The following is a 26143-nucleotide window of genomic DNA, read 5'->3' as shown; positions in this document are numbered from 1 at the left end:
ATCGTCAAAATATCTTTATCGTGAAAATCCTAAAAAATATCGAGATTTTTTTTTTTGCCCATATCGCCCACCCCTAAGCCTGGGTACTTGATCAGATAACTCGTAAGAAAAAGGAGGGAATTCACACTTCAGGAGAGCCGAGTGACTCAGGGAAGTGAGCGAGATAATAACGAGCCATTTAAATCCACGTTGCCCCCAAAATGTGACACAACGGCACATTGCTGCACCAGAAGATTTGCAGTGATCTTTAAAGTTAAATATGTGGACCTGCTGGCAGGAGGTACAACCTCAAGGAACTTGGACAGCACCATACTACACTGGACCGGCTGCACCAGACTCAGCTGGGCCAAAACCATGCTGTCCTGGCCTCTGTGAATACAGCTCAGTTACTGCTCTGCTCTGCCCTGCTCTGCTCTGGTCTGGCTTGGCCTGACAGAAGGCCTCCTATTCTTAGACGCACACCAATTAAAAAAGGGCTGTGGCGTGCAGCAGCAGCACCGTTAACTCCTGTCAAACACACACTTTTGCTTCACTTGCCCCACGTGACAGCTCCCTGTGCTTTCAGGGAAGCGGGGCTCCATAAGAGTGCATTACACACGAGTCGTCTTTGTCAACGCTCTCAGGTTGGTGAATAAACAAAGCCAAGAGCTGCTCAGAGGAGGGCCACATAAGGAGCAAATTCTTCTCCACCTAAAAAAACCCTCAAACCTCAAAAATTTTTAAGTGCTTCAAGTGGACATTAGACGGTGGATTTGTACATTCACGACGTTTTCTCGGCCGCAGAACGTCCATGTTGCATCCCGGTGTGGGAACACAGACCCGCTTCATGCAGCAGTGATGCAGAAGTGGCATTTTAAGGTTAAGAGTTGTTTGAGATGGCAAGAAATTTGCTCTTTGCTCAGCCCGGCCGTCATGAAACCTTTTGATTCTTTAAATTCTTTCCACTCAAACAGTCTGCTGAAGAAAAGACACAAAGTCAGGTTTTCATTGGCAAGTAACGCAAATCTGAACAACGTTTTGAGAAAAACTTTGAAAAGATGCCCGAATCAGACACGTTTCCATCGACTGGTTAGATGTGAATAAACCCGACTGAGTAGTTTCAGCTGAAGGTGGCGGTACAGGCCCAGTTGCTCGTGGTAGTAATTAAGTAGAAGAATTAGTTGTCCCAACTGGAAACAAACTGGTTAGTCCCTTTATTATAATGTTTGCCAGGTCAGAGGAGAGTGTTCCTTTCTCTCTAATACGCATCAAGTTCTCGTTAAACTTTTTACACTTTTTCTTATTCACAACAAATGAAAGGCGGCACTGGGAACCCGACTACCAACTAAATCCAGCTCAGGACTAAACATCTCAATTTTATTACAGTCAAATAAAGAAGGAAGAACAAACTACATGAACCTAACTGCTCTCCGGTGCCATGCAGCCCCGTTCACACTGTGCGGTAACAGGATACATGGAGTGCTACTGTGTGGTTGGTTCATGTACAGGACACTGTCCCTCAGGGGCCACGGTGGAACCTGGGATGGCTCGTGGTTTGATAACAGAGGGACTGAGAGGAAAGAGCCTGCCTCAAGCTAAACAAGCGAGCAGCTGTTTGAAGAGCGACACTCTCCCACGGCTGCCGAACAACTTTCAAACACGCATAACTGGCAGCTTCTTGGACTGCAGAGAGGAATGATGAAGACCGAGTGAAAAAAAAAAAAAAAAAAGGGGGCAGCTTAGAGGCTCCACGGAGAGGCGGAAAAAAGCTGGGCAAGAGGCTCAAGTTTAAACTGCAAGTGGTCACCAGTGGAAACACGGAGGCCTGCTGCAGGGGCTGCTCGGGTCTCATTATCTTCTCAAGTCTGGACAGGTGATCATTAACATGTGTGCACAAACACTCACAAACTGAGGGAGTCTCCCTTCTGCTGCATGTGCTGACAGGTAGTCTGTAATATAGGGACAAAGTGCGCACACACACACACACGACTCCCAGAAGGAGCTGGCAAATGTGTAATTGCTGTGTACTTCTTGGTTGGCCTAATGTACTTAAGATCTGCCATTATGTGAGTCAACGGCTTCACGCCCGACTGTTTTCAACAAGCTTCATCGTCTGCGTCCAGCCAGAAGATGAAGCTCTCCTGAGGAGACTTAATATGGCAGCAAACAGAAACAAAGGAAAGGGAGGATGAAGGAGAGGAGGATAGGGGAGGAGAGGAAATGGAGGAGGTGGGGGGTTTATTAGATGATCAGGAGTAAAAGAGTGATTAAATGTGGGAAACAGGAAGAAGAAAGACAAACATTAAAGAGGCAGAAAAGTGTGAATGTCTTTGAATCAAAACGCCGCCACTTAGAAGCAACCTTCCCAGGACTCAGATCACAGATGGGGGAACGTCGAATAAGAGGTTTAAAAAAAAAAAAAAAAAAAAAAAAGCAATTTGTTACGATGACAGCTAAGGAGGAGGAGGGATGTTTAGAAAAGAGTGCAACAGATGCTAAATTAAAGAGGGAATTCAAGAGAAGTGGAAAAACAAAGTGTAGATTTTCAGATTTCCACCAGCACGATTGCTGCATTTCTGTATTCCCACCGGGGAACACAAACATGAACACAATCCTAATCTCTCAACATGCACTGCACTCGGTATGTGCACGGTGACCAGCCAGGAAAAAACAAATCGCAGTTGAAAAGAAGGGCAGAAGAAATCGTGTGACATTTCTTTCAATAAAACTTGCTCAGAATTCGGCCTCCTCGGACCTCCAGCAGGTGGTTTAGGAAGTTATTCACGTAAAAGTAGAACTATTCAATAAAAACTAATCCCTTCTTCACTGATCCTGAAGTGGTGAAAGTGAACATTTTCAGATGAACCACCAACTGTTCCTGCTACTGCAGGAAAAAAAGCAAACATGGCAAAAACTTGTCCTGTGTGAGAGAATAAATACGTAAACTGGTTGTATTCCTGACCTCTTTCTGGAGGTTTGGTTTCTGATAAGTAGGGATGGGAATCGAGGACCGGTTCTCGAAGATTAAAGATTCCGTGGAACCGTTAATCCGCCTGCCGAACGATCCCGTTTATAGGTTCTGCTAACGTCTGACGCATTTGCACGATGATGTCATGTGCACGCTTCGTATTTTGGCTCAGAATGTTTCCAACATGGCGCTCCAAAGTTTGGTTATATTTCACCAAAAAGGACAGTACGACGGCCGGCTGCAACACGTGCAGAGCTTTGAAATACCTCCAACACGCTGAAACATTTGACCACACAGCACGCAGCTACTTTGCACGAATGTAAAGTCTTTGACACGCTGCTAAGCGATGGCGGCGACTCTCACGGGGCAGCCTGTGGCACAGCGTCTTTTGTTGATATGGAATCGATTTGATAAATTCTTAACAGTTCCCATCCCTACCGATGAGCAACCAGTTAATTAAATTACACCAGAATAAACCAGGCTGCTCAGAGCTGATGAAAAGTGGTGGTCCCAGCCAAGTTATGCATGATTGTAATGAACAGTGTGACTTAAACTTAGCAGAAGATCTAAGCCGGTAATGTCCAAAGTCTGGGCTGCGAACCGATCACAGCCCTCTGTGACACATGCAGCGCTGCACTCACCACTAAACTCTGCAATTTCACCCAAATGTTCTGGTTCAAATATACCTCTCTTGGGTTTTTGGACTTTATTAAATATTGGACAAAAGGTTGGTCACCTTTGACAAAAAGGAAAGCAGTCATCATGAGGAGTGATGTTATCATCTGGTTCGTTTACCTGAAGAATATCTTCTGAGCGGCTGATTTTTTTCTGAGAGGAGTCATTAAAAGTGGAGAGAAAGGAGAGGATGGAGGAGGCGGAGGGAAGGGGTAAAGTGTCAACTGATGTGGTTATTTGTTCATTTATTAATGCCTCTTCCTGTCTTTGTTGCCCGAAGAGTCGGCCGGGGGTCGGATTGCACCGCCGCCAACAGCGAGCCTTCCAACCTATTTTAGGATCATCGAGGTCCTCTTCTAACAGAACAGCCCACAGTTATTTTTATAATATCAATGACACAGGGTTTTTGATGATTGTGTAACGCTGTTGAACGCCAAGAAGGTCGTTTTCATGCAAAATGTCGTCAGTAACTCCTTCTGCTTCTGCAACATCCAGATAAACAGTTTGGAAGAATTCTGCAACTAGTTTCCAACTTGTTGTGAAACCTGCCCGTTTTATTTCTGGCTTCTTGACAGAGAACATTTTTAACCAATGATCCATCCGGGACTTTTTTCACATTTGAGTCATTAAGTCACTCGTTTGTTTATTTTTTATTTTTTTTTAATTACCTCACTCGCATGTCTAAGCTCAGTTACAAACAATTACCCACAAAGAATGAATATTTCCACACGACATGAGGCCATATCAGGCTGCTGTGTGTCAATAAGAACTGCCGGTGACACAGTTCAGTGTTGTGTAACTGTATGTTGACAGTGCCCACGATAAAAGCGTTTCTTCATTCACTGCATTTCCATTTTAGGCCTCCGGCTGAGATATTTGCCCAGAAATAATCCCACATTAAAGGGGAACTCCGGGGCATTTGAAGCGCAATCCCATTGCTAGAGGTTGTTATATTGTTGTAATGTTTTAAATACTTGAACGCAGTTTTTCTAGAGAATATAATTGTTTTGTATATGGGATTATTCTCCATCGACTCTTTTAGGCTTTCACATGCGCGAGCGTACAACCAGCCGGTGAGTTACATGCTGTTTATAAAGTTGTTTTGTAACGTCCCCATGCCAGTAATGTGAGAACCATGCATTTGGTTTTGATGGTAAGGCTTGTGACTTTATTGTCGGATGGTTTATAAAGTGGTGTGACGTTTCTGCAGTGTGCAAGTTGTTGTTTTACGTGGAAGGGTTAGCACCTGCCCCTTAGCCACCACGTATTAGCCTCGCATGACAGGCTGTGCGAACAGCGCGATCTCCACACAGGGAGCGCAGATTTGCACCTCTCTGTGTCCTACTATCAGTATTTGACAACCTCTAGCAATGGAAACGCACTTCAAATGCCCCGGAGTTCCCCTTTAAAGGCCGAGGGTCACACTAAAAGAGCACCTGAAACTCTTCTGATGCATCTTTAGCCGCTTTCGGACTGTAGGAACCTTTGGCAGTTCTAATAACCTTTTAATCCGCGGGGCCGTTTTCTCCCGTGTTCGGACATACAGGAACTCGGGGCTTTCTCCCTGAGTTCCTATAACTATTTAGCTCCTTCTCCGAGGTCGGGTCTTTTCATAGTTCTTATAGAACGAATCTAACGGAGGTGTGTGGTGGTCGGTAGCTACGCCCCACGGCTGAAATGTTTCCTCAGACACAGACACAACCGGCGGGTGTTTAATAAGTTAAACTTACACTGGTCTCATTTGTCTGCAGCGCTCTGCTCTCCTTTCTTCCTTCGTGAAATGAAAAAGTATCGTCTCCTGACTCTCTCTGTGAGCTCTTCCAGCCTCGATATTAGACGCCTGATGTGATTGTCCATGATTAATATCACCATCATGCAGACCATAAACACAGTGGCCTCCCTGCTCTCCATATTAGCTTCTTGGTGGTGTTTTTTCTACTCTCCTTACTTTTACCGTTTTGTTTTGTGTTTGAATGTAGCGCTAAACGGCTAACAGCTAACACGTCACTGAAGCAGACGGCTGCGCGCGGCGCATCAGTCCCTATCAGGTCCCGACTCATGTGCGAATGCAGACTGAAACAGTTCCGCTGGGGAAGGATAGTTATCAGAACGAAATTCGAGGAGGGTAGTTCTGATAACTACTTTCTTAGAACGGTCTGTCTGGTGATAAAGGGCTCAACACATCAACTCTTCTTTTAACAATGATTTCTTCATCTGACATCAATCCACCAGGAAATCACCAAGAGATTGGAAATATTAATCCTTTAAAGTATGTGGGATCATGCTCGCTCTGAGGAGGCCACATTTAAGTCGACAAAAAAAAAACCCTCTGAGTGCAGCATGATGTGTGGCAACCAGCTCAGGGTGAGGGTAAAATCACCCAGACTTAATAGATCAATGCTAACTGATTCAATTTAACATTTTAAGTTAATATAAAACTATAAAAAAAACAACTTGATACGATGCCCAGTCAGACGGAGACATCTACCACTTCCTTGGCAAACAGAAGGGGAGTATCAGAGGGGAAAAGTTGAGCCGAAGAGGGAGAGTCATGTTCTGTTTGTTTAAATAAAAGGGTTTGTGCCACTGGCTTTAATTCTTCTGTGACAGCTCGTGCAGGAGGAGGCTGGGGAGCGGGGGGGGGGGGGGGGGGGGGGGGGGGGGTCTTTCTGGGATTAAATGAGGAGGAAGAAGGGCGACGACTGAAAGGGATGACTCTTCCTCTTTGATCTTCTATCCGGAACGGCGCCCTTTCTTCTTCAAAATGACGCCAAAATGCAAAGAAGTCTAAAACTTTTCTAGAATAACAAAATAAAAAGCAAATGTCATCCATTAACACTTTACAGATGTGTGTGATTTTCTGGTTAATTTATCCACCGCTTCCACAGACAAACCAAAGCTTTTTTGTCGTCTCGGCTCTGTGGAAGACTCCACCCACTTCATTTGGCAAAACAAACCACAAACATCTCGCTTTAAATTAGCCTTTTTGTGCCAGCTCGGCATTTTAAGGACACAACAAAGATGTCAGGAATGCCTGCTATGTTCTTCCTCCCTCCAACTCCCTTTCTAGTACATCTTAAGACACTCCTTCTCAAATCACCAACTTCATCTCTTTCACTTCCCGCCATCATGTGGTTAATCTCTCCCTCTTGTGCTTCTCCCTCAAATCAGCAGAGGTCCAGACACGAAAAAATTCAAGCTCGCAAAGTCATGTTTTTATCTTTAAGACACTTGACATGAAACAATCCAGTCCAGAACAAAAAGCCAAGACTGAAGTCATGACGGACACCACTCCCTCTGTTTTTTCACTGGTGAAATAAAACCCACCTCTATTGTGATCTTTAACTGGTGCCTAAACGGCAAGAAAGTAAACGACCATAAAAGACTGAGGATCCTGATCCAAGAAGTTGGCTCTAAAATGAAGACACTCCCTTATATTAGGCCGATGTGCTGCTAAGTATTTAACCAGGAACTTTAAAAGGTCTAATGCGACTGTGATTTCATTTAAAAAGATGTGAAGTAAAACATTTAATTTATACGAGGGAATTAAGAATAAAAGACTGATCTTATTCACAGAAGAGGGAGTTATCTGTACTTGGCGTTTCCTTCTGATTGTGCGTCTGTTTCTCTCATATCACACCATCACTTATTTTGCTTCTCAACCAATCAGCAGCTAACTTATCCACTTCCTGTCTTTAGAGGCGCAGCACAGGAAACGGCGGGGGCGGAGGATGTCCATGTTAATTCTCCAGGAATGCAGTGAATGAATCCAACTGTAAAGGATGTAAAACATTAACCTCTGAGCAAGTGGTGAGAGCTGGTAAAAATCAGCCATCTGAAGACTCACAACCTTCTGTCCGATGACGCCGAGCCCAGAAAAAGAAAGTGCACGGGAAGTTTGTAAAAGCCTGCCACGCTGCAATGAGTCAAAGGTGCAATGTGACTCATGTAAAAAGTCAACGGAGGTTAGGAAGAACAAAAGAAGCAGAGGCGAAAGGTGACTGGGCTGCGTCCAACAAGCTGCTGCTTCAGCACGCTGCTTTAACACCAGGCCAGAAAAAGTTTATTTTGGTTCATATTGCTCATAAAACAAGACTCCAAAGTAGAGGCAGATGTCCGTTTAAACCTGAAACTAACGGCTAAATTCATTTCTGACTAATCATACTTTCATTCGTGGTCTTAATGAAGCCTTATAAACGACGCTGTAGCATCTTAGTAGCAGTCTGCTACAATCTCATCAACCCAACCGAGCCAAACTAAAGCTATACAGGGTCCAACACTCCTCTAAACCAGTGGTGTCCAGCATTTCCCTCCAGCGCACCTCTGAAGACTGTGGCTCAAGAACCCTTTTATCAAACATAACCACCTCATGTTCAAATATGTCCATCTGAAGACATTTTAACCTGTGTCTGACAATAATTAGCTAATCACTCCAATCATTAATCCACAACTTTATTGTTCAGTGAGAAGCTTCCACTATTCTTCCCTGGAATTAGCTAACATTTTCCAACTTTAACTAAACTGTTAACAGTTTAAACATGTAATCCATTTACTCTTGTATTGTAATCCAATCACATTTACGCACATTTAGCTAACTATTTAAATAACTGTCTAAACTATTATTGACCGTTTCAGGCACTTTTCCACATCTTTAGCTAATAATTCAAATTGTTTATCTGTACGTTTAGCTTACAATTATAATAGCCATACATTTATTCATACTATTGGCTATCAGTTTAAACAGATAATCTCTGTAATTGCCAACAACTTAAGCTGTTAATTCACAACATTAGTTAAAACAAAAAGTTTAAACTATTGGCCACACTTTTAGTTAACTGCTTAATCCATACAATTAAGCTTTCGATTTCAACTGTTAACACACACCACAGAGTTTTTCTGTAAATTTAGCTTACAATTACAACACATTAATTCTTTCCTCATATGATTAGCCAACTATTTAAACTGCTAATTAGCCAACAATTTCAACTGCTAGCCACGTTTTTAGTTATTGAATTATTCAATCTATTCTATCAGCTATTGATTTAAACCGTAAACACACAGCACTGGCTGACAAATTGGGCTGTTAATTCACATCTTAATTTAAACTACTGGCCACACTGTTAGTCAACAATTTCAATGTAAAATCAATACAACTCCAAAATTATACAATTTTTTGTTACATTAGCTTAAATTTACAAAAGCCATTTACTTGTACCGTTTAGCTGCACATCTAGCTAACAATCTTAGTCATTTATCTATAATATTAGATAACAATTTCAGCCAATAATTCACTATAACCAAGTATTTAAACTATTAGCCACAAAAAATATGTTTACTGCTCACTATTAGCTAATAATTTCATTGTATTATCTAAGCAATCGGTCATTAATATTAGCCAATAGCCACACTGTTGTTAGCTAACAATTTAACTGTGTAATCCATTCAACTCGTTTCTAAACAGTTGTAATTTATAACATCTACACATTTATTTAAACCATTTATAATTAGCTGAAAATTTCCCTAATTTATCCACACCATGAACACCTTCAGCCGTTGATTCAATAAAATACTGTAGCGTTTAGCTAACCATTTCACCATGAGGCATACTATACCAATATTTAAACATACCATTAGCTAACAATGCCAACTGTTTATCCATACCAGGGACTAACAATTTCTCTATTCAATTCATATCTAAGAATTCCAACCATCCTTTACTCCTAGAAGCTGCAATTCAAGCTTGAAAACGGATAAATAATCTTGTGCTAAAAAGTAATGAGGGTGGTGTCACAATGATTGACACCATTTTACAATCAATATGCTTAAATTGCAGCACACAAGCTCCTTATGAATGACTCAACCGGCATTGTCTTTTCATAAGTAAAGAAAGATTAACATGCATAGTTGAAGTGTTATCAGTCTGCCATTTGACTGAATCATGTCAGACATTTTTAAGACGCAAGGAGTCGTTTCAGAAATGCGATATCTGCTGCAAATTCTTTGAAAGTCCATTTACAGTTTAGAGATTAAAACAAATTAGAACACACAGACAATCAGCAAGGTCTGTTTCTTATCCCAGCTCTTTGGCAGCAAACAGTTTGAGATAAAGAGATCCAGTTCAGGAGCCAGGCCAGTCTAACCTCTGGAGACCAAGAAATGGTAGTGGACAGCACCTGGATTTCTCATTCAACTCCACCCAAAGGAACAGAAGGTTGTATACACAAAGATAAACCACATAAAAGAGATCAGGTTTTTGTCCAAGTTGACACGATAGGACTTCACATGATTCTCATTCTAACAAACACACCTCCTTATGCTCCCAAATTAAGTTTAAAGACAAATATGAGGCGTTATGGCTGACTTTTCTGCTCCTTTTTTAATGGCCTTTGGATACTCACAGTGACATGCTGCAGAAGCAGAGGCCGCGCTACTCTGTTTCCAGCTCAATCACATGTTAACTTGGCTGAAAATCAAGTTAGCGTTGGTAAATGGAGAGAAAATAAAGAAGAAAGTGACTGAAAAGGCCGGCAGGACCTGTGACTGTTTAAGAAATGCCTCCTTTGAACTTGGAGTTAACCTTTGCCTTGTTCTGGCGTTCATGTGGGGTCTTTGAGTTACTCATTTTTCACATTTCCAGCTGTTGAGCAGCCACAGCCACCAGTAGCCAGAATGGTGTCCCCTTCTTTCACCAGCCTGACCTCCCATTACAACACCAGAGCACTCTAATCACTGAATGAGCTGAGGTCATTATTATTACTACACACCCACTTTTTCTATGTGCGAGTTGATTTTTTACAGGGTCCAAATCAGGAGTTTGGCAGGCACTAATAGCAGCTGGCAGGGCGAAGCGTCAGCTGTTTGCGTTGGCCTTTTATTCGAACCGCTGGCTGAATCTTTCCAGAGCCCCGGGACAGTTCTGCACTTCTGTTGTTGATCGGTTCAGGCAGCAGGAAACAGACACACACCAACCTGCCTTTGTTAGAAAGTAAACTGCTATTTTGATGCAAAACTGACCCCCGTGTTTGTACAAAATGGTGATTAAATCAGACTGATGCCACAAAAGAGAACTGAAAATATCTGGTGTGTAAATGTACTAAACAATAAAAAGAAAACAATATGGAGGAGTGTCTTAACTTTTTAAGAATATCTGTTTTGAATGTCTGTAGAGCAAATTAGAGAGAAATTTAACCTGCTAACTTGACTAGCAGTGCAGTCAGTGAATGATGAGTGTGTAAAACCTTTAAAGGTAGCAAAGTCCTGTAGATACATAGTTCACATACTACATCTGTGCACCACAGTTGGCTAAATACAAACCAAACCGAGCTCAAAATGCAAAAGAGGCAGACGCTGTTCAATCATGACTCCGCCTGGACAGAAACGACTCCGTAATAACCCCAAAATCTGAATGATTATGAACATTTATTTGGTGTAAACACAAGGTTTTCATTAGCTCACATTCAGACTGCCAGCTGCCTGTTTTTGCCAAAGAACTGAGACTTTCTGGAAACATGATTCACTGACATGTGACAGTGATTTAGTCAGTTTATTTGACTGCGCAGCGATCAGCCGCAATATTAACACGAACTGCATAATATTGTGAAGATCCACCTTGTGCCGCCAACTCTCCTCGGACCCGTTCGGGTGTCCCGTGGTTTCTGGAACCGAGACTTTGACCTTTAAAAGACCCCCATGAGCCTTGGGGGAGCTGGTCTTTAACAGTGTAGAGCTGGACGGTTCATGAATGCCAGAACTCAAGGTTCCCCAGCAGAATTTAACATTGTGGCAGATCCGTTTGTACCAGAGAAAGTGAGTAACCTCTAATGTGAACTGTGCCTGAATTACTGTTGATGCGACTGCATTCTGCACACTTCCCATCGTCTCTAACAGTGCTGGAAAAAGTTCTCATCACCTCACCGATTGCCTCGTCATATGAGAATATATAGACTCTTGTGACCGATGCGGCTTGATATTTTAAGAAGCGAGTTTCTTCATACCTCAGTCTACTTTTAACAGTGACTGATAAAAACCATGTGAAACCAGCAGACGTCAGTTAGAGGAAGTTGTTGGTGAGAACAGAAGTAATTATTCTGAGAGCACAACTGTGGGAGAGTTTAACTTCTCTTTCCGCATGCATTATTTACAGGGTAACGAAACCTTTTCCTCTGAAATATACACACCAATATGTGTGTAAGATATTTCTCTGTCCTGCTCTTTTTTTAAATTACTTTTAACCTGCTTTAAAATGCACTTTTTTGCCTCTAATATGTAAACAAGTCTGCCGCTGAATGAGTAAACGATACTATAGATAGAGTGAGTAAGTGCTAAATTCAGCGACGAGACAGTTACTCAGCAGAGGGTTATTTTAATCACTAAAGAAAGAAAGAAAAGCATTTACACATCGTGGAGACATGAGCCAAAACGTGCTTAGCTGGCAGCATCCCTTTATCTGCCACTCTGAGCCACAAAGCGGTTGATCGTCAAGCTACGAAGGTGGCGGCCGGCGGACCGTTGAGGCGTCAGACAGGAGGGAAAGGGAGGAGAGGAAGAAAGAGGGAGGGGAAAAGAAGGGAAAAGCCCGGTTTGTTCCTTGAGTGAGAACAAATAAAGCAGATGCTTGTTTTCAGAGATTAGTGAATAGCATGTGTGGTATGAGAAGCATGGCGTTTCAACATCTATAAACCTTCATACTTGGGTTTTTTTTTTGTTGTTCACATGCTTCTGAAGGTATGACGATAACGTATGCACACACCTCAGAGACAGAAAGACAACAAAGGTGACAAAAGACCAAGAGAACATATCAAAGATGCCGAGTCATGCAACTCGGGGGGAAATGAATAAGAAAGAAGAGGAAATAAAAAAAAAAAAGAAGACTCATAGCTGAGAGAGTGTGCTTGAGAAAATGTGGTCAAACAGGAGCTGCAGGCCGGCCCAGTCGCCCGGCAGCAGACATCATTGTCACAGTAACAGTCTCTTCCTGCCCCTCCTTCTTTCCGCCCGCCCGCCCGCCCCGCGCGGTTTTACCTTATAAGGTAACACTTCTAAGTGTCTGTCGCGGCAACAACGGTGATGTAAGACGGCAGCAAGGTGCACACACAAGCACAATGAACAGGCAAGCAGTTTGAGATAAAACGAAAATACACAAGTTCACTTTGAGTTTGATAACGGCCCTTCAAAGTTACCTGACTGCGCCCATGTCCTTTCCAGTGTGTGTGTGTGTGTGTGTGTGTGTGTGTGTGTGTGTGTGTGTGTGTGTGCACTCAAGCACAGGAATGTGGAAAAGGACACCAACACACACACCTCCTTCTCCCCCTCTGCTTCCTACGAAGGAGCCGAAACAAACAGAGAGGAAACAGGCGAGCAGACGCACAAAATTAAGAGTTAAATGACTGAAAGGAGCTGCAGCACTGACATCCTGCCAATCCGAGAAGGCTCAGGTCAAACCAAAAGGGAGTGCACGCATGGCCTAATCTCCAATTCAGTGCATGCTAACACCCTGAGCATATCTGGGTTTCTGCTGGAGTCAAATATAACCCTGTTTGTGCTGTAGCCTAATTTAAAACTCTAAAATGAACCAAACTGAGTGAGTAACTGATTAACGTAGTTAATGCTCACGGACACATCACCAAACACAACAAGCCCCGCTGAATCCAACCCCTCACCAGTTTGGTCTCCACTGCGTCACTGGATGGAAACCCAGCTGATCATGATGGAGCCAGCATCGTTTGAGCAAACAGGATTCGACCTAAAGAATCCATCTTTTAATGGTTCAGAAAGTAGTGAGACTGTGGAAGAAAGTGGACAACAGGAGCGACATGTGACCGAGTGCAGCCGCAGCTACAGGGTCGCTGGGATTTGTGGGAATAAAAGCCGAAAGGAAAAATGTTATCATGTGAAACTTTATTCATATTCAAAATAAAAACAAAGAAAGGTTCAACACACCTAAAAATAAGCATTTGTTTACATTGAGACAAACTTATCTGATTTTCTTTGGAAGAATTGTGAAATCTTCACAGTGTCACCAGGAGGCCTTTTCCATTGAAGTCATTTACAAGTCTGAGCATGCAAACCACTAGGGGTGGGACGATATGCTGTGGTAACGATTCGATATAATCAGTAATTGCAATTTTCTTCTCCCTTAAAAAACAAAAAAGTTGAATCATACACTTCTAGAAGGAATGTCATTCCCATAAACAATGCACATCAGTCTGTGTCAGTCAGTCCAGCAGCTGACATTTATTTCAACTGAGACAAAAAGAGGCATTTTTTAAAGTTTACAGTTACAAAATGAATTGAAATGTCCACACAGCACAAATGTGGGTTAGTTTTAACACAATGTAATAAATTGATGAAGCTTTTCTGGACACGGATATGACGTAATAGAATCGATTCAGGGGAGAAAAAACTATTTTTAAAATCATCCCATAAAAGAAATTGCAATATGTACATGAATCAATTTTTTCGTCCACCCCTACAAACCACAGACCTAACGAAGATTACAAACGATGGTTAATTTTCCTTTATGGCCCCAGGAAACCTCAACAATGAACCAGAAATAACCTTCAACTTTAGTTTAATATGCTTCATATGAGATAAGTTTAAGTCTAGATCCTGTAAACCGCCTTCACGGACTTCCTGGTGCTGCGAGTCGTCGGGTCAGGAGCTCAGAGGGTCCAGACTCGGTACAAGGAGCAGCACATTGTTTGTTCCTTGGAGTTTCCGCTTGTTGATGACCCGTGCAACACACACACACACTGAGGCAAAAGCTACCCCCTCAGTCAGCTCTGTCACACATTCCAGAGCTCAGCCTGCCCTTTATGGCTTTATGATTCATGGGCCATGGCCCTGTTTCTCTCTCTCAAACACACACACAGACACACACCAAGTGAAGTGGATGCAAAGGCAAATCAGCAGGCAAATGGACATCAATCAACAGCTGAGAGTGTCACATCAGCCACACAGACAAGTTAAGAGATCAGATCGGATTTCAGCCAGTGAAAGCAGAAATTATTAGAGCCGTACAGAGTTTTAAATCAGTCAATAAAACACCTCAAATTGTGACAAACGCCCCAAGGCTTCCCGGAGCCATGCATCCATGAGTCTGTTTAACCCTTTCTGGCTTAAAACTGGTGATTATCAAAAGAAGAAAAAAATCCACTCCTGCCATATTAGCCTAAAACTTTAGCTTGATTTAATGCAGTGACCCTCGTGCCCCAGATACCAACAGACAGAGGCTCTTAAATGTAGTAAACACACCACCTCCCTCTGAGCCCCTCTGGGTACAGGACTCAGTCATGGCAGCTACCACCGTGTAGATCGATGTAATCCCTTTAAAATGACTTTAATATTACACCACCCCCCTTTATTTTGAGCTGAATATGGAGCAGTCCAGGACGTGTGGACAGTGAATCAGTGACAGTGTGATCCTCTTAACCACTTTCAGTCTGTCTGCAAAAGAAAACCAACTGAAACTGGAATAAAGGCCTCACTGAGCCCACCGTTTTTTAATGAAAGTGAACCAAAAGTGTTGGTGTGGGCCATTTAAATTCATTCTTTAGGATGTCTTAAAACAAACGGATTAAAATCATTTCATTTCATTGAGTCAGAACCAGTTAAGTTTGGACAATAATTCAAATGCAACAACAGTCATCAAACCAGGAAAAGACAAAAAGAACCGGCGTCATTTAGAGTCATGGCGCCTCAGTAAAGACGCTGATGTGTGCAACACCTGCCAGGGATCAAAAGAAGAAGAATCAGATGCTGAAATGCTGAACTTCCTCTGACTGGTTCACACCTCGGCAACGCTTTTCTTCTTAGAATTGAGACGCTCGTCACGCTTTTTCCAAGCTTCAACAAATGATTCAAGCAAATAATCATAATTTCTACTGAAATAAAACTATGAGGGAGACTCCGCTGCCTTCTGCGGTCGCACAGCTGCTGATCAGTTTGATATTTGTCAGTTTATCAGCTTTAAGTTTCACTGAGGAACTGTTCGTGCAGAGTTTGGTCACAGCAGCAATATTAGTACCACTTCTCCCCCTTCAGGGCTGTTGCTGGGCAACGCAAGACTACAGCATCTTATTTTTAGAAGGTTTAAAATGCATCTCGGCGCATGGCGTCCGTAGTACGAACCAGTCGAACTCTTGAGCTTTTATCTCCACGCACACTGTGAGCATTTATTTGTTTATTGTTTATCTTTCTCATCTAGAAGATTTCCCTCCTCTTCCTGTCAAAGGTGCATCACTGCAGTCATCGCCGTGTGCACGACGGTCAAACAAAATGACCCTTCGAGGAGGCGAGAAAGCATCTGGGCACAGAAACGGCCTCATACTGCGGTGGCGAGCCGAGCAGGAAACGCTGCCGGTGTAAAAAACAGAAAACTGAGCTCACACAGACGAAAACTGAGCTGCTGTGAAGCCACTGCAGGGTACCGGGGTCTGTGCTAACTCCATGTGCACGTCATTGTGCATTCACCACAGAGCTGTGAGTCAAAGGGAGAGCCAACAGAGCAATCTTTGTAGCTAAATAGTCCCCTGCAGGCCAGCTTTGATTGGATCAGACAGGATAGTAGGCTCGTGGCTGATGGCGGTGAGAGCAGAGGACTTCCCTGACACACATCGAGATCAGCTCCAACTCTGTCCTGCAGCTCCAGGCACTCCAAAACATGATTTACTGTCACTTCAAGTCCTAATTACGGCACTTTATCTCCACTTCCTGATGTTTTTCTTTATAAAACGACTGAAAATGAGCAAAAAGACAACATCAAATCATTTGAGGTGACAGCTCAAACAAAACCAGACACCAATCACTCCAGCCTGTACTTTGATTCAGCTACCGTTGGGCTGAACTGCCATCCGGTCCGTTAGAATAGAGGCGACACACACCGATCAGTCTGTCTTTCTGCCCTGACTCAGACGACTTGCTTGACTGTTTGCATGTGTGGTGATTTTATATTTGAAACATGGAAGGAGCAGAAAACCACAGAAACCTCAGAGCCTTCCTTCCTCTTTACTTCTACTACTTCTAACTCCCAAGAGGCCATCACAGTGATGCATCTCCACTCATCTTATTTTCATATTCTTCACAGTTGAGACTAATTTTTTACAGGATTTGTTCGGTTTAGCCACGTTTCTCTATTCTGGGTGCTAAATAAGGAGATTACTAAAGCATTCGGATCATATTTACCCAACATTCTTCCATCAGTAATATCAAAACAACACAAGAGACGAGAAGAATCCTCCTGCTTTCTTTCTCATCTTTTTAAACCCAAAGGAAGTTTTATTGACTTTTTAGCTGCTGTGTTCATAACCCATCTGTCTAAAGCTCTCTGCCTTTCTCTGCTCCCATGCACGCAAGTCTAAATGTAGACTTGCAACATGTTTTTTGGCCGTTTTTTGTTCTACTATGTTTTTCCAGAATCCTAACGTTGGCAATTGAAAATCTTAAGCCTGTAAATATTTACAAATGTTCACATGAGCTCCTGCTTTAGTCCCCTGTTTGTGTAGGTAGAAACGGTCTTTCTGGAAAAGCTCTGGGCTTGTAGTCTGAAATGGACCCCCACCATGCAAGATAAAGGATAAAAAACAAAACGTAGAAAATAAAAACAAAGCAACGGACCGAAGTTATGAGCAGGCCCCGCCGCCCCGGGCTGCTGCTGGAGATGCCTGACCACAATACATCCCCCCACCTTACAGACAGAAGCCCCAGAGCTAAAAATCTCACAGAAAAACAATCTGGCGTTGCAACACAAATGGCCAAAAACAAACCGGGTAGATCCTGAAAATAGAAGCACAGACTCGAGTTACCGCCTTTTGTCTGAGGCTGTTGCCGTAACGACACTGGCAAAGAGAGGCGAATCGAGGAATGCAAGAAGGAATAAATACAGTCGGAGGGAAAGTGTTGCGTAGGATTATCTGATGAGGAGAGCATCCCGCTTTAAGAGCAGAGGAACCTGAAGGCCGGCCCCAGCCTGTAAATATTTAATGCTGCTCTCCTGTGCCCTGAAACCAACAACCCACTGAGAGCTTTCTGCCTCAGGGGTGAAAACAGAAGGAACATCCACAAAAATCAACACTCTGCAGACCAACATCACATCTGCACATGTGAGACGTCAGTAGAGTTTGACACATTTTTCAGAGAAAGGAGGGTCAACATACATGAATACACACCATCCAGACACTGCGTGTATGTGTGTGCCAGCAGGCTGCTCCTCCTCACCTCTTTGCCCAGTGGCCCCGTTTGAAAGCTGTTAAATAATCCAAGAGGAGCTCACAGAGGCAATCAGAGACATCTCCGGAGCAAAGAAACACTCGTCTGTTTGCTCCATCCCTCATCCGTTACAGGAACACGTTTAACCGACCAAAATCTGACTTTTAAACTGCAGGGAAACATGTCAAAAATCATGCAAAAACGAGCTTCCCAAAGCAGGACGAACACACCCAGATAAATCACTCAAGTCACTCAAATCACTCCTGCATGGATGCATTCAATATGTCTCAAATAGTCCTCGGTACTCCACACATGAGGCCTCTTTTTGTGAGTGGAAATTAACACAGCCAAATTCCCAACAAAGCTGCTCTAATTGACATATTTATCTGTTTGTGTGACTGCGCAGCATCATCTGACAAAACCACCATTCAGGTAAGGTAAAGACGTAAAATAAATCAAAGTTAGAAGAGGCAGAAAGCCTCGAGCATTTACTCAGTATTGGACATACTTTGGAGAATAACTCCGTTCCACTCCTGCGCTGGCAAACTGTTACAAGGATGGAGGTCAAGCTGCAACTGTAGCTCTACTCGACTGTGAATGTGACCGTGCCGACTGTTTTAAAAGCTGTTTACAGGTCTAAATATTGTAACTGGACACAGCAGAAATCTGTCCACATCAATGATCTGATGTGTACTTTCAGGCAGCGGCTCAAACGCTCGCCACTCATACAGTGAGTCGTTACAGAACATTTTACTGCACCTTTTAAGTTCCGAATCCATTTTAAAGTTAGAAAATATGTTTAATAATAAAGTAAATCATCTCTCAGTAGCACTTACTGCCTCAGCATTCACATACTTTTCTTTCCCTTTGCTTTAAAAACCAAAAAATTTCTGTTAAATGGTCAAAATACTGATCAAAGCTCCTGCTTAAGAGCTACACACGTTACACAACACTGTACAAACAACTGATTATTAAAGCGGGTAAGTAAAGGTCAGGAACGACTTGCAGCTTGCTGTCTGATGCTGAACAGAAGATAATCAAATATATTTGATGGTGTCTGATCAGGCGGGCGGAGAGTCAAACAAACCCCCCAGGTGTGTCCAGAGGCTTTACCATCCTCACATTTTTGTTACCACACTCGCATGAAGTGTGTGTGCGCGCGACGCTAAGTCTCCATTATCACAGCAAAGGGAGAAAAACCTGTCTGGGTGTGGCCATATATTCAGATAACCAAGAGCTTTAAGCTACGGAGCAACATTACTCGAAGACCAAGGTGTGCCTTTTAGGTTTTGACCTACTTCTGGGCGAGTTAAAGAATCACAAACAAAACAACTTGTTTGTTAAATCCTTTATTCAACCCATTTACTATCAACGTTGTGGTCATATCAGTCACTCTGACATTTAATTAGGCTTTAATGATAAGAACAGCCTGTTTTCAGTGAGCATGGATGCTCCCTTCCCCACCTTCCCATACACCTCTGATGTGGATGTGGTCATGTGACCTCTGGGACGTGGTCCTCGCTGCTCGGCCACGCCGCCTCCAGGGGACGAGCCGATTGAGGACGACCTCAGACAATGTGAACAACACTGACCCGCCGAACGGGTGCAGAGATGAGGCGGACAGTTCCACGCTGAAATGGGTTTTATTGGAAGCAGAAACATTTTGTTCTGCGTGTTTTACCGCCTGACAACATTTTCAAATCCGAGCTGATTAGTATGATAATGTTCTGTGCGTTTCACCACCAACAAAACGAGCTTCACTCTGATTTTACAGCCAAAACATCCTGGAATGTTTTTTAGATTTTGCGCCAGCGATCAATTATTATTATCATCATTTAATAAAAACGTCCTGTTGTAACACGGAGCAGCTCAGCAGGGAACAATAACAGCAAGAGGTGTTTAGATAAACCATCAGATAGATACTCCATCTTCTCCCTCCCTAATAAACAGAAATCTATACTGTTAAAAATTTTAAATAAATAACAAGTTCATCTTTAATGTGTGTAAACAGAAGCAGCATCAAACAAAAGGTTTGTGTAAGAAAATAAAGGAGAAGCTTTGAAGCTGAGTGACTGAAACAATGAGGATTAAAAAGAAGGAAGGAACCTTTCAAAAGTTCAGTTCTGCAATAACCAAACAACCCCAACGATGCACAAATGCATCCTTTCACCTGCCCCTGAGAAGACACACGAAACAGAAACAATGTCAGTAGAGTTAGCAACACACACACGTACATCAGCCTGCATCCTAACCGCAGGGGACGGCCTGGGTTTCTGCTTCTTATATCGAACTGATGAAATTTTCATTGAATTCGAACTCTGCTGCTCTCTCTCAGGTGCAGAATGACAGCGGTGCTCTGAAGTGTTGTTTCCAAAAATAAGAGCCCTGCAGAGCGCCGCTGTTCAGAACAGAGAGGCTGCAGATTCACATCTGAACGCTATCTGCACTCTGCAGCCATGGAGACGGGCGAGAGATGCAGGCCGAAGCAGAGATTTTCACAGGCAGGTTACCGGATGCACCACTCGGACTGATATCTGCGTTTAATCACAGCCAATAATCTTACAGCTTTGGAGCAGTTCTGGACAATCGAGATTGTGCTGCTGTAATAATAACCCCAGATGCTGCTGAGTGCTGAGGGCGGTTAACACCAAAACAGGCGCACAATTAGACACCTACAAACAGAGGGGGTGTGAGCTTACTGTAATCCTTCCACCAGGAACCCAGAAGAACACTGCAGCTCTGCTCATTTCATTAACGTGCAGCAATCAGTAAGTTCCTCAGTTTACTTCCCTACATGGACCTCGGATGGTGAAAATATTCCGTTACGAACATAAAGATGAGGAACTAGAGATCAACAGCATCAGACACCCCCCTCCAACCCTCATAAACACCTGAACACACACATGTGCGTCTTCTTCTGCTGCTTTCCGACAAACACAAACACAAAGAGCAGGATGCAGACAAACTCTCTGATGAAATACACAAATGTTGGCCTTCAGCCTCCTGAGCTGAAACCTGTGGAGCGATTCAGAAGCACGACACAAAACGTCCTCACATCTGACCGGCTGAGATCAGATGACGTGTTGCATTTTACTCTTTAACCTAACCAAAACCCCTCATCAGCGGTTTTAAGCATTCAGACCACACCAATCTAGCAGAGTACTTGAGACAAAAATGTTGAATACCAAAAAAATTAGCTGCTAAGAAAGGTCAGTGCTCCTTTCAAACATCAACAGGAACTTTGGCAGCTGACCAAGGGGAAATTCTTAGTCCCCATTGTTGCCAATTTCAATTCATCAGTGGGAAATGCTTTTTACTAATCCTCACAGCTATGCACAACAGCCAGGATGTGAGCTTGTGAGCAGCCGGTTCGTAGGAGAGTTACGTCAGCCGCAAACTGAGACCGTGATGACAATCGGCCGAAGCCGGTCCTCCTCTTTGCCCCAAAAACACGAAAGTGGGAGGGAAACAGACCGTAAAGAAATCTCTTACAAAGACAAACACCTCGCCACGAGCAGCACAAACCTCTCCACCCAACTTGGCTGCATTTGTTCGAAAACTCTGATCTGAACTTTGAACTTGCTCGCTGCAATAGAGGAAAACTAAATGGCTCCAAAGTGCAATCCATCAGTCTGCGTCCGAGAACATTTCTGCAAACAAATATGCTGCGTTTGGCGCCAAGACTTCCTCCACATCGAACCGGATGAAAACTCTTGTTTCCCTCCCCGGCGGACTGCACATGGACCACATCTGCAATCATACAAAAGCCTTCTCCCCCTGTCGTGCAAAAAAAGGAGAAAAAAAGAGAAGAAGAAGAAGAAACAGGCCACCCCGCCCCCCTTTCAAACCAAAGCCCACTCCCACCAGCCCAACAGGCTATAATAGGCCACCAAAGGAATGTCTCCCCCTGCGTGCTCTCAGCAAAGCCAGTGGCAGAACAGGGAGAGACAAAAGGGGGGAGAGGGGTTACATTCCTCTCTGCTCTGTCCTCTCGCCGGCTGTCTGCTTGACTGACTGGTTCGTTGTTTAGGCGCACAAGCTGATTCTGGATCACAGTCAGCTGAGGCGGAGGGCCTTCCCACAGCTGACCTGGAATCAGCTGGCAGCCAGGGAACAGACACACGGATACTGAGGATTATTATCATCACCTGTTCAAATTCAGGTTTTAAAGGTCTAAAGAAGGTCAGAGAAAGATTCAAGATATCCACGTGGCTCATGTGGAGGCTTGAGATGTTAAATGTTAACCAAAAAAAAAAGCTCCTGTCCATCAACTAATTGCTTAATTATCACAGAAATTCAATCAAGTCTTTGGCTTCTCTCATCACGTTCATTCCCGTAAGTCCACTGATCTAATAAAGGTTGATGTCAGGTGTCTGAGCCGATGATCCTAGCCGAGCAGATAAAGCCTGGAGTATATTCAGAGGCTGCCACACAATGAACACATATCACTGTGTGATCAGGATTAAGCTGACCTACTGTTCACATGAGGCAGAGAAAACAGAATTAACAGGATTACAGGCAAAGCTTCGCAATCAGTGGCCACAACTCACTGATATCTGCCCGACAACTCACTTTTCTAATTAGATAAAAAGTTCCTCCTTTCTCCGCCACACCCGACTCCAGATGTGCCCACTGCCTGTTGTTGTTAGCTGGCGGGCTGTTTACACAGCCCTCCTCGAACATTTTCAGCTCCCTTCATTCTTCTAGATGTCGTTTTGGGACAGCGAGGTAGACGGGAGGAAAAACAGCAGCTCTGGCAGCTTGTGATGCAGCCGGCGGAGTGTCGAGCGCCGGGATGCTGACCGAGCATCACTCGCAGCTCGACCTGAACCAACCTGGGCCTATGAACTCTCCTCTGCCAGCCAGGGACGCAGAAAACATGTGAAAGCTGCTGACACCCCGTCCAGCTTTAACTTTAACACGTAAAATTGTGCAAAAAAGTTGTATAAAACCTGTTTTAAATGATAACTCCCTTCTTCTGCATTGTGATTTTCAGCTTCCTCCCTCTGGATGTTGGTTTTTAGTCCCAACAAACTGAAATGAACAAATCCTAACTTTAAATTTGGTCTTCTTCTGGCTTAATTCAATTCATTTTCCTCTATTATTTGCCCTGGTTTGTGGATACGGAGGACTTCAAAAGTTTTACTGTAATTATTTGGAGGTTTTTAACATCTTTTAGTAGAAGGACTGTGTATGTTCTATGTGATTATCTATCTGGTTGCAAAAGAGCAAAAATAACATAACATGAATCTGAACACTATCCCATCTACTACAAATCCCCCTTTCATTAGTCTCAGCTAACTGGGGAGTCTGTGTCCATATCACAATCCCTGCAGCCCAAACATGCCGGTGGAACGCCTGTCAGTGTAGGAAAATACAGCCAGATAACCATCAGCGTCAGTAACCACATGAATTATAAGAGCAAATGCTTCACAGCCAAACTTTGATATGAGCAAAGATCTGTTGCCATGCTCAGTTTTCACCTTAAATTTCACAGGTTGCATGAACGTTTTTTATCATCTGCACTCTTTTAGTGACACGCTGGAGCATTAAACCAGTCCACGCCTGCTCCGTGCCCTCAGGCTTGTGTACTCTAAAGCCTTCCTTGTTAGCTCATCCGCCCATCTCGCCGTGCTTTCTTCCCGCCACATGACACCAGAAATGTGCGCAGGCTAACTGTCACCGAGAGGCTGCATCTGCACGCTGCCAAACGCTCCAATGAAACCTCTGGTGGCGTCACTGCGCACTTTGACAAGTTTCAACGTGCTGCGGATCCCTGAGCAGCGTGGAAAAAATTAAATTAAAAAAAAAAGACTTAATGACATGTTTGCCAAGCGACTAGCGTCGCCTGTAATAAACTGCAATTAACAGGTCTCTGCAGCACTGGAGTGTTGAGAAATGTTGCTCAGTGAATGAAACCTGAAACATGCTGCAAGGGCAAACTTTGCTTCTGCCTGAAAAAGACCGAGTCATCCCATGACTGTCCAGTCCTTCAACACCAAAACAACAAGGGACACAAAGAAAGCAGATAAATGTCTTCTTCTAATCGGATATTTGAGGCTCGAACAGCGATGGAACAAATATTTTCATCACCAAGGCTCAAAAACGAGCCTTAAGACCCGACCAAGGAAAATAATTTGCATTATTGTCCCTCACAGAGTCAGAGTGCATCCGTCCGACTCCTGTTTTTGACCTTTCAGACTGACCCGTCACTCAGCTAAAGAACATGTTCCCACACTTGTTGCTTCTCTGTGGATGTTCCCGCGGGACACATTTCCTCACTTTTGCGTAATAACTGGCACAGTGAGCGCAAACACGTCGCAGGAATTTGCTCTCGGTTGCCTCTCGGCTCAGGCTTGACTGCTGATTGGAGGATCCTCAGCACAGGTTAGAACAACCGGCCTCACTCTGTTAATCATCTGTAGGTTAAAACTTTCATTCTGGAGAACCTTTGACCCGTGTGATCTGAAGACAAACAAGAGCGCCTACGCGGCCGACTAACCAGGTACCAGGAAAGGACCGAACCAGCCGGGTTCTGAGATGATCATCATCTCAAGGAATGTGTGATGATGCTGCTAAAAATGCACGAGGCAATGCTTGGCATGCTGTCACACCACTAAAAAGCACGACAGCCACTCAGTCATTCCACAGTGTTGAACAATACTCCCTGAAATGATCCGTCATTAGATGGCACGTCCACTCCCTTTTGAGGATTAGATGTGGGCTGATGATTGGGCATAAACACGGTTTCAGGTTCTTTGGTAATATTGTAGCTGGCAGCAAACTGGGGGTTCATTCATCAGTGAAATGAGTAGAAATACAGCAACTTGTAGAGCTGAGGTTCCTCTGTCACACCAAATATCACAATAATCTGCTCAACATGGGCCCTCTTCACCAAAAAAAAAAAAAAAAACACAAGGCTAAAGTCAATTTCAGGTCTGCTTTGGATTTATAGCTGGTTTTAAAATTGCTGCAATGCTTCAAATACTCTGAGGGGTTCAGAGAGATGCTAACCATGAGAGGAATTCCTCCAGCAGGCCCTGAGTTTCAGAGAAGATGCCTCTCAGGCTAAAGCACCACTAACCCTGAATACACGGCAGATTTAGAGTTTAATCACCCAAATTTCTGCTCTCAACACCCTGGTGTCGGTCACAGCTTCCAGCACCGAGCTGCAGAAACTCGCCTGGCCTCTCTCAGTCCTATCGGCCTCCAACCAGCCACACAGGCGGGCGGAGAAGTGGGGCAAGCCGCCTCCAACCCGCCCTACATCCGCCGAAAAAAAGGCACCGTTAGACACGTTATCGTGGCCCCCGAAATGTCTGCACAATCTCAGCTTGGGTTTCTGAAACAATGTGGCGCCCTGTTTCCGCTCAGAGAAAGAAAAATATCACCTTTAAGAGAGTGAAACGTGCTTTAATGTCACGCACAAGTCAAGACTTCATCACGCACAGAGGAGAGCCGGGCTGGGAGGATAAAGAGGGGCCTTTAGGGAGCAAACCCGAGGCCCTGGCTGGGTCTCTGACCTCCACTCCTCATCCCATCCCACCCCTGCCATTTTCTTTCAGCCCGGCTCCGCTCGGCCCGGCTGGGCCCGACTCCGGCCGCCTTACCTTCCTCTGCTGCTTCTCCCAGGCCGGGTCCAGCAGCAGGTCCCGGTCCCAGTCGTTCTCCTGCTCCATGTAGGTCTGCACTCCGCCGACGGATGACTGGTTATTAGCAGCGTGATAATCTACCATGTCAGCAAAAGAAACTGAGAAAAACTGCGCCACCGAGAACACTGTCAGGGGAAATGTTCCAAAATAAAAAATAAAAACGGCAGAAAGCGAAGACGGCCCAAATCAGACAAGGCGGGGTGGGGAGGGAAACGCGTCCCAGAAAAGTGTCCTTCTTCTTCTGTCGCCGCTTCCAGCCGTGAGAGGCTTTTTTTTTTTTTTTTTAATGTGATGAATATCCGGTGTGTGCAGTCAGAAAAAGCCACTGCTGCTGTGAGAGGAAAAGCTGTCCCTGTAAACGGTGTGGCTGCTGGCAGGAGGAACCGGCCGCTCCTACGGGCTGCACCCACTCCGACAAGCAGGGGGCAACGAGGAGCCCAACTTCCGCTCACACCTTTCAAAGTAAAGCTACACTTTTCTCTTTATCGGCGTTTTCACCCGAACACCGCCGTAATTTATCAGCTTTACTTTGTTTTTTTAAAAAACTTTTTCCTCCCCTCGTACTCAGTTTTTCTCTTTTCATTTTCTTTTTTTTTCATTCAAACAAAAACAACACAGAGTAAGAATACATTCCCACATTCCCACAACATCATAAGATTAAAAC

The 26143-nt window shown here is 43.9% G+C and overlaps 1 protein-coding gene across 4 annotated transcripts in view; it reads right to left on the bottom strand.

Moving 5' to 3' along the window:
- The window catches only part of actn4 (actinin, alpha 4), a 63371-nt gene extending 37503 nt beyond the window's left edge, over positions 1-25868 (bottom strand). For 2 of the 4 annotated variants that reach the window (XM_075472950.1, XM_075472953.1), the window contains exon 1: positions 25438-25867. In XM_075472950.1, coding sequence (XP_075329065.1) covers positions 25438-25563 — 126 coding nt within the window. In that variant the 5' untranslated portion in view covers positions 25564-25867. Of the gene's footprint in view, positions 1-25437 lie in introns of all 4 variants that reach the window. The other 2 variants (XM_075472951.1, XM_075472952.1) reach the window with 2 other exon arrangements.
- Between the last annotated feature and the right edge of the window lie 275 nt (positions 25869-26143).

The sequence above is a fragment of the Odontesthes bonariensis genome, chromosome 9 (assembly GCF_027942865.1).
Source record: "Odontesthes bonariensis isolate fOdoBon6 chromosome 9, fOdoBon6.hap1, whole genome shotgun sequence".
In the NCBI taxonomy this organism is placed as follows: domain Eukaryota; kingdom Metazoa; phylum Chordata; class Actinopteri; order Atheriniformes; family Atherinopsidae; genus Odontesthes; species Odontesthes bonariensis.
The sequence above is the reverse complement of the archived record's forward strand: the minus strand, read 5'-3'. Positions and strand labels throughout refer to the sequence as shown.